Source organism: Balearica regulorum, chromosome 2 (assembly GCF_011004875.1).
Source record: "Balearica regulorum gibbericeps isolate bBalReg1 chromosome 2, bBalReg1.pri, whole genome shotgun sequence".
NCBI lineage: Eukaryota > Metazoa > Chordata > Aves > Gruiformes > Gruidae > Balearica > Balearica regulorum.
In genome coordinates this window covers 66,932,981-66,945,853 of record NC_046185.1, presented here as the reverse complement: position 1 = coordinate 66,945,853, position 12,873 = coordinate 66,932,981, and the positions used below count along the sequence as shown (strand labels likewise).

The 12,873-nt window shown below is 37.0% G+C and overlaps 1 protein-coding gene across 9 annotated transcripts in view; it reads right to left on the bottom strand.

The window, feature by feature from the left end:
• Positions 1 to 12,873, bottom strand: part of STX17 (syntaxin 17) — a 37,179-nt gene that overhangs the window by 9,145 nt on the left and 15,161 nt on the right. For all 9 annotated transcript variants that reach the window (XM_075744605.1, XM_075744613.1, XM_075744607.1 and 6 more), the window contains 2 exons: positions 11,389 to 11,454; positions 2,157 to 2,376 (listed from right to left, as the gene is read on the bottom strand). In XM_075744605.1, the coding sequence (XP_075600720.1) occupies positions 2,157 to 2,376; positions 11,389 to 11,454 (286 nt within the window). The remainder of the gene's footprint in view (positions 1 to 2,156; positions 2,377 to 11,388; positions 11,455 to 12,873) is intronic.

The window sequence follows — 12,873 nt, the reverse complement described above, 5'->3', positions numbered from 1 at the left end:
AGAGTAAATAAAGACAATGAGCACCTCTCAAAAGAGATACTAACACATTTGGCAAATGGATTAATGGAGACTATGGGGAAGAAGTTCCTAAAGGATAAAGGACTGCAGAAGAGCTGGCAGACACTAATAAAATAGGCTATACTGAAGATGACAGCAAATTGTCCTGATGCAGAGGAAAATGTTACGGATTCGGCAAGAGCTCTTCGATGCCCTGAATATAAAGAATTTGACACACAACTAAGATGAGTACAAGGAATAATATAAGCATGGAAAGTTAGTACCATAAAGACTAGGACACAAACACATTGCAGCTACCAAGGGGCATAAATGGTAGCAAGAAAGTTTCTATGAATGCTTTTCAAGTTAGAGGAAGACAAAGGAAGTGTTAAGTGCATTGCCAAGTAAAGAAAGAAAACAACAGATGACCCAGAGAAATATTAAGTCAGTCTTTATACAGGTATTTATACAGGTATCAGGTATTTGATGCAATGAATTTAAACAAGAAAAAAAAAATGGATAGTCCAAAACCTAAAGAGAATAGGTTAAACATATTTAGATGAGCTAGATCTATTCAAGTCCCTGATGAAATTCAATATCTTGAGCATTTACGAAACAGCCTCTGAAGCGTCAAGCATATTTTTGAGAACTTGAGTAAGGGGCTCTCAGAGGACTGCAAGAGAACAGATTCAGTTACTATCTTCTTTTTTGGAGAGGAACGAGAATGCAGCAAATAGCCAGACTTGGAAATCCACAAAGATATTAGGACAAACTACTGAACAATCAACTACAAGATGCTGAAGGTGTTGAAAGAGTCAAGATTCATAAGTCAGAAGCCAATTCGGTCTTTTTTATTGACCTGGTAAGAAGACAGAATTTTTTATGATGAGGGTGGTGAGGCGCTGGAACAGGTTGCCCAGAGAAGCTGTGGCTGCCCCCTCCCTGGAAGTGTTCAAGGCCAGGTTGGATGGGGCTTTGGGCAACCTGGTCTAGTGGAGGGTGTCCCTGCCCATGGCAGCAGGGGGGTTGGAACTGGATGGTCTTTACAGTCCCTTCCAACCCAAACCATTCTGTGGTTCTATATTTGATATATCTTGACATTCAAAAGGCTTTCCGATACTACTGCACATGACATTTTTGAAAGCAAGCCCAGTCTTCCGAATCTACTTTTCTTCCTGTATGACCATTAGACTCGCTACATCTTGTTAATCACACTTGAAAGAGTTCTTGTAGTTCTCTATATAGCTACAAGAAGGGTCATGAAATCACATTTGATGGCAGGTTCTTCTACAATGCCACTGACTGAGAATACTCTTTCAATTTCAAAGACACATGAAATTTCCAAACAATTTTTAAAAATACTGCTGCTGCAGCAATCAAACCAATTACTATTATGTGGAAGGATTTAATCCTGATGTAACCAACTTTCTCACAGATCATTAGCAGAGAACACTAGCCGGTACCAGGGCATAAGAAGAGCTTCCCCTGAAGACAGAACGGTAGAGCAAGCAATGAAAGACATTTTGTAGAGAAAGGAGGGGAAAACAGCAAACATGTCTGACTTGTAGCATGTTATAATGTATTTTCAAAATCTTTAAGTGGATTTATACTGTTTTCTGCTTTCTTGTCAGTTACTGAGATAAAATGCTACAGGAAGAGATGTTCTCCTTTCTATAGAGACTTGCTCCTCTTCTCCAGGTATTTCAGCAGTGGCATATTATACTGTCTGTCATGTAAAAATTGTTTTCTTCTTGATGTTGCAAGCACTAATTCAATGAAAATGGTCTAAATGACTACTTGCAAATAATCAAGTGATTTGCAGGGGCAGGGAAAAAAGTCAAGCTACTGTGAAACATGAATGTAAGCACTCTTCTTCATATGAACAGTCTTCTATTTCAAGATCCAAGGCTACGGGATTTTCTTCATGAAAGGGCACAATTATCTCATTTCCTGAGAGACTTTAATTAGAGCATTCTCCACTTACCGAAATTCAGTCACAGGTCATGAGAAAAGTGTGGTGTGGGGAAAGAAAATCCACTTCTTGGTTAACAATTATTCTTCAACTGAAATCTCATTTGTTTACTTGTTACTTTGGTCAGAAAATGCGGACTGAATACAACAATATAGATATCAGAGATACAGAAATGAAATTCTACTACCTCCTCCTACAGTTGCAGATCTGGTTAAAGAGGCATCCTCTTGTCCTCTGAGTTGCTTTTTAAGTTCTTCTGCAGATTCAGAATGGAGCTGCAGGAAGTCTTTTATGGCAAATGAAGCTTCCTCTTTAACTGGATTTATCATTCTCTGCAGAACTGGAATGTCCTCCTGCCGGACTCGCAAACAAAGTTTCTCCATCTCTCTCATATTGGCTCGGAGTTGCTGTAACAGTTTTAAGAGTTATTTCGTAGCTTACTACACAAGACCACCAGACACCTTTTGTGTTTAAGCAACTATAATCTTGATTATCTTTAAATAATCATTAAAAGTGCCATTTCTAAGTTTCAATAAACTACGACCAAAAAACCGCCCTCTAAAGTCCCAGCTTTCAAGCAGTCCTATGTTCCAGGTCAGGTCACCTCTCTGCTACATCCATGTTTGTTTCCAGACCACACTGTTTGACTGCAGCCAGTTCGCCTGTCAAAGTTGCCCCCTATTGCTGTGAAAGCCCGTGCCCCTGATAACAGTGAATCCTCCCCTCGAACGCATCCTGCATCTCCCAGACTCTCTTATTTTGTGACCAAGTGCTATTCCCTGGTCTTTTTGTACTGCTCCTGCAGAAGAGTCACCCCATAAAAAATACAGAGCTCTGCAGAGAAGGGGCTTGTCCTCACTTAAGGCAGCTCAACCTAAAGATGATCCCTTCTGAGTAAATGACCCATCTCCTACTCTTCCTAAGGCGGATGACAGTGCTGTAGTTGACAGCGATACTGAGCGAGTCAGCAATGTAGTCACCTCAAGGAGAGCTCAAAGCTGTCCATAGCGGAATGCATCGGTACTTCTGAGCGCTTCTTACTCAGAGCTGCCACTACACCTTAACCAGCTCGTTAAGTCTGTATTTTAAATATTTGCTTGTGAGTTCACTCAGTACTCTATCTATTAAAAAAAATAAATGGGGGCAGCAGCTCCCAACGCAGCGGTCCCTAAACAGTGCAGTGAAGCGTCACCGAGACATACTGCTGAGTCTTTTTGGACGTGGCCTACTTTCCTTAATGGAAACTAAGCCATCTGCCCCAGGAGAATAAGAACCAAAGATCAAGGAGGAGATGGTACCTATTATCTTCTCTGGGGAACTTATTTATCCATAGCATCAGCCAACCACAGAACAAGAAAGAAGTATTTTTGAAGCCATCCCCATCAATATTTTGATTTTCTTGCTGTCAATTTTATACTTTATCCACTTCTTCAAGTAAAGAAGGCAGTTTGGTTTATTTTGGGTTTCAATTAAAGTATTTAGCTAATTAATTCACCATGTAATTACTGAAGTTATTTCGGTGTCTGTGATCAACTTAGGCCTTTGCCAAAATATTTACACAGGTTGCAACAAGTTAAAATAATATCCAAATAAAATAAATGATTGCTTCTCAAAATTTGCTTTTTTTTTTTATAATAAGCAACTGTGGTCATTATAGCACTTCTGGATACAATCATTCACAAGCCCAAACTACTCCAAAGCTAAAATTTTCACTTTGTAAAGACAACTTCAGGGACAAAGGAGAAGGATTACTCTTTTTTTTTTTTGGCAATATTTATTTTTTTTCAGAAGAAGGAGGAATATATTTTGTTTGATTGGAATATCAAATATAATAAAATACAGAAATATTTCTTTAGTTACAAAAGCTTTGAGAAGATATAAACTATTCACAACCAGCAAGAAGGATCTGTGTGCAGGCATCTCCTATGAGATAAATTTCTGTCTACAGCAAAAATAGAGGGGTTTTTTTATTGCCTAGACTTTTAAAATCTCAAAATGTATGCAATTTTTCTTTTTCTACAAATGAAAAGAAGAAATTTATAGTTCAAATTACACCACTCATTGTTTTAGGACAGAGTTTTTATCTAATTACAAAAAAATTAAGGCAATCATAAAAATAATAGTAATAGCATTACATTATAAGGTGATATAATAAATTATATTATTTATTGAACTATTTACCAATTGTTTTGAATAATTTTCTCACAGCAGAACAAGAGAATGGATTAACATCAGTGAGTGGTTAGAAAAAGAAAGGTTTTCTTCAGTCATACAAACCAGGTACAGGTGATGCCTTTGAAAGGGAATATTGCATACCTGGAAAAGCAGGAACTAGATGGAATGTATGTTATTTATATAGACTAGCAGAATTTTTTTTTAAAGTGTATGAAAAAATAGTAGAAATATAATTAGATAAAAAGGAAATTAATTCAACAACAAATTTAAGTAACACTGTACAAGCCATATTAGGCAAAGAAAGAACAAACTCTTGATTTGTAAAAATAATCTGTTGAATTACTAAGAGTATATTCTATTGTATGCTTAAATTAAGAGTATTACGAGACAATTTAGGCTCCATTATTTAAGGCTAACCCCAAGTAAAAACACTGATTAACAATAAAAAAAAGGAGATTAAAAAAAAAACTTCCTAAGATTCTGAGTTGAATTAGAAACAACAATTTTCCTCATAGATTTCTCATCTTAATCTACCTTGCTCTTCCTGTTATCTTTCTCCCACAGTCTGCCCATTAGTACTGAAAAAGGGACAATGTCCTCACTGTCATAGTCCATCCTGTGCCAAAATTCTCAGTTTATAAAATCTTGGAATTTCATTTAAAAGACAAAATGTGACTATCTAGGCACAACATTTAATAATCTATTAAATCTATTTTGTAAGAATTATATGCAGGGGACGAAGTGAAGTTGATCCTGCTGTTTTGTTTCAGGAAACAAAGTTATTATTATCCCGTCTTTCACCATAATGGAGGCAAAAACCGATATGCCAAACAAAAACATGTTGTGAAACAGTGAGCTAGTAATTTTTCCAAAGCAGTTTCTTTAAAAAAAAAAAGGAAAAATTCCCAGTTGAAATCGATTGAGTTAAAACGTAGCTCTGCTAGGGATCTGCACCACTGCAGTGGTAGAAACTACCAGTATAGACAATGTACGTGTGTAACGAAGACGGTTACTGGGCAGTGATCAACACAACCACCAACTTGCTGCTGGAGTTTTCAAAAATCCTGAACAGAAGCTTCCAGAGCTACGAACTACCCACCCCAAAGAATGGCAAAATCAGATCCTCACTTTCCCTGTTCATTATTATCTTGCTGATCAGAGAGAACTATTTGTGAGAAAGAAGAGGAGGGGAATCAAATGATGATATTTGCCTGTTTGGTGAAACTTCATTTTAGTATCTCTTCCTTTGTGGTTTTGGAGAGGACTCTTGTTCCATTTATTCTCAATTAAAGAGAAGCTAAACGGGTATAGCCTACCAAGCTAAGCCTCACTGTGAGGAAAGACGTCTTAGGAGCTCACCAGGGTGTAACATGATAAATGTTCTGGATATGCAAATGACTGTGACTTCTTTTCATAATCATTTTAATAGGACAGAGTTAAATTTCTGGGTAGAACACAAAAGTCTATCACTCTCTTCCCAATTGTTTCCTCTTTTAAAACCAAGCTTACTTAGTGAGAAAGGTAATGCAAACTCCTGAGTTTCCTGACTCACCAAATTCAGTCCAAAAGACATATTTTTTCTTTATAATACTTGCAATTTTGGTCTGTTAACTTCCGAACTCAAATAACAGCCTTTCTTTCAAATGGCTTTCTCACAAAAACTGTAGGAAAATAAAGCTGGCAAAAACCTTGGGAAGTCATCCCTTCAAAGCGTGATCCTTTGTCTCTATTTTCTGACAATTGTTTATCTAATCCAGTCATAAAAGGACTTCTTTATGAACAGCTACAACCTCCTTGATATTATATTACAAGAATTCATTATCCTAATTGCCATAGCATTTTTCTTCATGACTACCAGAAATCTCTCGTGCCTCACTTTAAACCATGTATTTCTAATCCTCCCTGTTCAAAACAAAGACAAGCCGTGTCCTCTTTGCAACCATCTTTTCCACATTTGCAAACAGACAACATGCTACTGTCAGGCATTCTTTGGGCAAAATAACTAATTTGTCAGTCTTTCCAAATAAGTCTCATTTTCTCAATTTCTGGCCATTTTCACTGCTCTCCCTGAATACTCCATAACCAGTTCGTAGCTTCCTTCAAAGTGGGGTGCCCACACTGGACTAACTATTCCACCTGGGATCCTACTTGTGCTGACCAGAGACTGTATGAGAGACCGCACTGACTTCTCTCCTGGTCATACATCCCACTATGTTATTTGGCTTTTCTGTATCACTACCACGCAACTGGTTCACTTTTACTCTGGGTCCCTCAAGTGCTCTTCCGCAGAAGTGTTGCCCCAACAGCTTCCCATGCTGGATCTACACAGCCAATGATTGTCCTTGTCCTCATCCAAATACATAGTGATTTTTCAGGTCTTTTCTCAACATCATTATGAATTCTAATCCTGTTCTCTCCACCAGAATCCCTGAGCCCCTCTCAGCTTTATGTTGTGTGCATATTTTTGCTATATAATGAAACGAATGTTACCTAGCTATTATATAGTGCTTTCATACCTAGGTCTCAAAGGACTTTATTGGAATAAGGGTCCCTCTTCTTCTTGAATGGATGCAGCACTGAGGTAGGGAGTTTGAGCCCAATTTTTTTTTAAAGCATCCACAATTTGGACATAAGTTCAGGAGATCCACCAGGATGCTATAGCACGTGAATAAATATAACAGATTTTTTCAGAAATGCAAATGAGAAGTGGCATGATTTTCACAAGTACTGCAAAAATCCTATTGACTCTATCAACACATCCAAAATGGAAAGAAACATAGAAGTCATACATAATGAAGTTGCACTGCTTTTCCATACCTTTCAAAATCTTTACAAACACATTCAATAAAAAAACAAAAAATAAATTATGCATTTCTATCAGGAAAAAAATATAAAAGGGAGACAAATTAATCAAAGGAAAGTTTCACTTAAACTTTTTTTTTTTTTTTAATCACTGTTCCTTATTACTCAGCATACAGTTTTAAATAATACAGACAGGGAATTTTAAGTATTCAGGGTTTTTTAATTACCTTTAAAACCACAAATTATCTTCCCATATTCTGCTCTAAGTGGCTTATGAACGGGCACTTCTCTACAGATGATTTGGACATATGAGAAAAGCGATAGACTCCCTAAGTAAATCAGAAGTCTTAACAGCAATTTTCAGAAAACCAATAAATCTTATTTATACAAAAGAGTAAAAATTCTTCACATTTTTTCAGTATTTGTTTTTCAGAGCAGGTGGTTTGTTGGGGTTTTTTTTCACTAATGGTGACAGCTGAATTTTCAAAGTAATGTAACTTGATGAAAAATAGATGCTGTGCTTCCATAGGCTTACTGTAGGCCACCTTAAAATATCATCGCTTCACAAATACGTAACACTCAAGTACATTACCATCGATGTTATACCAGCAACTCCCCTCTTGTGTGTAAGCAATTTCATTACAGTTGAGAAAAAGTAACAGATGACAACAAAGAAGGAAATAATGAAATTCCTATTTCAATAATGAAATTCACGCAGTGACCTGCAGTACCATGCCATGGCAGAGAGCTTGCGCTGCACTGCCACAGGATGCTGTTAATTTAAGGACACATCACACCACAAGGAAAAGAGGTAGCAACAAAGAGCATAAGGACACCTTCAGTGCTGACTCAACATGAGGCCCTGGGCACCAGGATAAACACCAAGTCTACATGCCTCCACCTCATACAAATGCCAAAGGGCTGAGATGGGACCAAAACCCTTGAAAAGGCAGCAGGGACTTGAGCTGTAGGATTGTTTCTATGCAAGATGTGATATCTCTACCAGTTATGGAAGTATCTGAAGTTCTATCTAAGGCCCCCAGCAGCAATTACCTGAAAATTGCAGGTGTAAGTATCTGCTTCAGCCAAGCATCCTTGGCAAGACTGATATTCCAGAGCACGCAGAAATTCCAGCACTTCACTTACTCTATACCCATCAGCCTACACTGCTCCTAACACTACCAGCTAACTGAATCATGGTGGTCATGCTATTACCACACTCAGTCTCTGCCACCATCACTTCTCTTTTTCTAATGTCATACATTTTCCAACAGTTTACACTTTAAACTCTTTATGCTGAAGTAGTAGTACATGGATGACATAGGATGTCATGTCCAACAAATCAATTCCTTTTTCTCTTTATGTCCTGTCTTCTGTGTGTTAATCACTGTCAACTCTCCCCCCATTCTGCATGTTGTTGTTTTAAGCTACGAAGTAAATAATGCCTCCAAACAAACCCACCACCTTAAACCCTCTCAAACATAACATTTTTAAGAAAGTCTTGCAGTGGCTTAGCTGTGCAACTATCATTTTGCCTTCACTCGTCTTCTCTGGACTTTGTTCAAAGTAATGTAATAAAGGATATATGTTACAAATTTCTTATCACAGGTCAAGGAAACTCAGAGTTTAAGGATGTATTTATCCTACATATGGCCACAGGCTGCAACAGTGAGCTGATTTGACATGACCCTTTGTTGTTACCATAAACAATCTCCTGCAGCAATAAAGACACTCATCTACGTTGCTTATCATGCTCTCCCAGTATATTTGTGTAGTGTTCCAGAAGGAAACCTAATTTGAAGATGTCATTTTAAAGGTGGTACAGAAGACATGAGCCAACACAATTAAGCCTTGAAGACTTATACAAAAGAGAGCTCACTGAAAACCATCTTTTACTTGTAAACTATTTTCAGTCAAAATGCAAATGATGAAAGTAGAAAAAAAATTGAGATTGACATTTTTCAGGTAGCTTTCCAGGTTAGAGCAATACAGCAAAGAGACTATGTCTGCTTAAGTGTGTTTTGCAGAGTAGGGTCTCCTTTTGTGGGCTGAATATAGACTAAACCGGATCACTCACCCACATTGTTGTTCCTTTTTTTTTTGTTCAATGCATTACATCCTCTCTACTCACTACAGCATTCTTCTACCTGTGATTATGAATACGACCAAGGCAGTATGGTACAGTCAGCGTGTATGTGGGCAAAGCCTAGCAAATCAGCGTATTTATTGAGGCCCTAATATTTTAAGACGTCCATGGACTGTGCTTAAAAAACAAAATCTTTAAGAGCACATCCATGAAAACTAATACACGGTATACAAGAGCTATTTTCTCAGTATTTTTGAAAAGGCATCATTATGCCCTATACAAAGATTTCCATGGTTTCTTCACTTTTCTTTTTAGAAGTTTTTAATGCAACATCCAGTCAGCAGAAAGAAGAGGTATACATTTATGCTCATCTATACTTCCATTATAATTTTGACCATCATCAAAAGTAATTATTCTGGGTAAACTGAAAATTCAGAAAAATGGCTAATTATGTGCACATGGATTAAATGTAGAGTGGCTGTGCATATATTTGTCTAAAACCTGTGGCGGATGCCTTGGGTCAATATTGACTTAGGGATTCCTAATGTATTTTTACAACATCTAATTTTGAGAGCAAAGTGTGTGCTGCAGAGAACATTTGGTATCACAATAATTAATCTGATTTCTTCGCAAACAAACAGATCACAAGTCCATTGGTAAACATTTAAACAGCTTACAGCAAACACATTCTACATGTCATATAATTTATTATCAAGTACTCCAGACTTCTAACTATTTAATTAAAACAAAGAGCTACTCTACTCTTCTTGCATGGACCCAGATACTTATTCTGCTCTCTGGGTATCAGAATGTGAACCATTTTAATGCATAACTTGCATCCAGATCTAAAAGCAGTAAGTATTAAATAAAATATAAGAAAATTTATTTTGGCTGAAAGTAAAAATGGCAGGCTTTGGGTTCAAGATAAATATAAGTGTTTCTAGAGAAAAATATGAGGTTTTATTACTAAAGCACTTAATGTATTTAAAAACACCACCTTCACCATGATTACTTTTTCTCTTAATTATTGATAGATTTTGTCTTGCTAAACAAATGATACTGATAATAAAGAGTTCCAAGAGAATCTGTCTTACCCCTCAGATGTGAAAACAGATTAGAGCACAGACATAAGCAAACACATGCTTACTACCCCACATCTGTTAGAATGCCATCATTTTAACAGGACTTCCACCTTTGGAAGACTCTTTGGATATTAAGAATAAACTTAATTTTATATTCAAATTTCAAAAATGATTGGTGAAAAATCAAAATAAACATTCAAACCTCCAAACAATAGAAAAATCAAGTGGATTTCATACATAACTTCTTATAATCTACACTTAAAAAGCTCATTAACACCTTCAATTCCTCAAACAACATACATAACTCCAGCTCTGCCTACCATCTAATACTGTTGTTCAATCACAATTAAGTTCTTCTGAGTTTTTTTCATTTTTAGTCTGGTCTAATTTCCCACAGCAGTCAATAAGACATTGCAACAAACACAAGAAGTACCAGAATTATAAAATACAGTGGTGTAAGACTGTGCTATGCCTGCTGGCATGGCATGGTTGTCTGGATGCAGTGTAGGTCACAAAATGTTTGTTCTAGTAACAAAGTCATGCCCCTTCTCTGAATACCACCTAGGAAACTAACACAAGATGCCTTTCCTGCCGGCAAAGATAGGTCTGTCCCCAGAGTTTTGCCAGCACAGCATAACTACTAGCTGCTATATCCACATCGGCAAACTTTGCAGTGTGGATCTGGTCTTTGTGTTTTTCTGCATTGATAAATTTCTTTGGCAGTGTGCTATTTAGCTGTGTGAAAGCTGATGTTTAGCATTAGTTTTTGCATCACATCAAGACATGCATTTTTTTAGAAACAGATGTAAGATTCCCTGTGTGCTGAGTTATGGGTGACTATGCATGAAGTCACTGAGATGACACCATGCTGACAAATGTGTCTGGTGTTTCCTCCTTTGATGATATTATTCATCTAACAAGAGATCTGCACACCAAACTAGTAGTCCAGATGTTCTGTGTTTGGTCTGAAACCATGGTTCAAAATTAACAGTATCCCTTATTGCAATTCCTGTCTTCTAGACGGGAGGAGAGTTTGCAAAACACCAGTCTCCAAACTTTTGTTTTGTTCAAGAATTCTGAAACATTTCTGACTCTATTTGCCTCATAGGACACAATTAGGAAATCCCTACCTTTTAAATGAAATAAAGCAATGCCATTTACTTGTCATATCCATCTGTCAAATATACATCTCTGTGAATATCCATCCCTGAGGTAACTAATACTATACATGTAATTCAATCTCATTAATATCACAGTCATTTTAACATCCTTACCTGAACTGTTCGTCCTGCGTTAATGTGCTCCTCATGCAATCTGTCCCAGAGCCTGCATCTTTGATACTAAAATAAAGGAAAAATACTCCATATAATTGCTATTTTTACCAACTGGCTATGCAGAAAAAAGGAATCTTCAGTAGATAATCACTTTAATTTCCCAAAATTGACAGTAAAGAAGCTGAGTCATAGGCATTTCCACTGCAAAATTAAACAGGTAAATGTCAATGTATTTTGTGAATAATTTTGTACAATGTATTTTACAGAATTGCAGATAATTAGCATTTCAGCATCAGTTTTTAACAACAAATGAGATATCCTGATACTGCTGTGGCATAAATCACTTGGTGGTCAATAAAACGAAGGGCAGAAGGAAGAAAAAGGAATGGCATAGGGGATATGCAGTACTGCTCCTATCAGGTATCTGGTCAACAAGGTATCTGGTATTATTTACAAAGAGAATTGCATTCACTGCACAACACTGCTGTCTACATTTACATTTACCATTTCATACAGTTACAAACAGTTACAAGAACAATCAGGGCAGATTTGACACCTGCATGAGGCTCAACTAACTTCAATGGGAAAGTATGCATACAGCACTGACCACAGAACAGAGACAAGAGTAATTATTCCAGTAGCAGAGAGCAAGCTTTGCAAAATCACAGCATATCATCACATAGAAACCTTTTCATCATTAAAATAAATCAATCCCAGCTACTGCCAGTTGACATAAATAATATAGAGGCATTATGAAAAAGAGCAGTAAAGTAATAGCAAGAAGTAGAAGCTGAGATTGTTGGAACAGGAGCTGAAACCATCAAAGAATACCTTTAAAATACTAGACAATATTAAAACATTCTTTTTAATTGTTTAAATAACTAAACATTTACCATGATTTCTGATGTATTTGTATATAAACTTTAACACATCAATTTCTTAATATGCTTCGGTATCAATAAAACTTCATTCACAGTCTACATCTTTCATTCTTTTCTTAATCTTAAAGACTAGAGCAATAAAGATCAGAAGTTATTCAGCTTCCTAAAATACATTGAGAAATCTGAAGTTACTTCTTATTTCCAGAGAAAAAAGTTCTTTCATGTTAGGATTTTGTAGTGCTATGGAAGAGAGAAGGTTTCCTGTTCAATTAAGTCAGATTAAAGTCGTTTTTTTCTAGGAAACTAGCAATTTCTGCATAAATTATGCCATTAAAATTATTGCCATTGTTCTTCCTGCAGGATGGCTCTCCCACCTGGATAGGCTGGAAGAGTGGGCTAACAAGAACCTCATAAAGTTCAACAAGGACAAGTGTAAGGTCTTGCACCTGGGAAAACATAATCCAGGAGTGCAGCACAGACTGGGACCCACTTGGCTGGAGAGCAGCTCTGGAGAAAGGGACCTGGGGGTCCTGGTGGACAAGAAGCTCAATATGAGTGACCAGTGTGCTGCAGCAGCAAAGAAAGCCCACAGGATGCTGGGTTG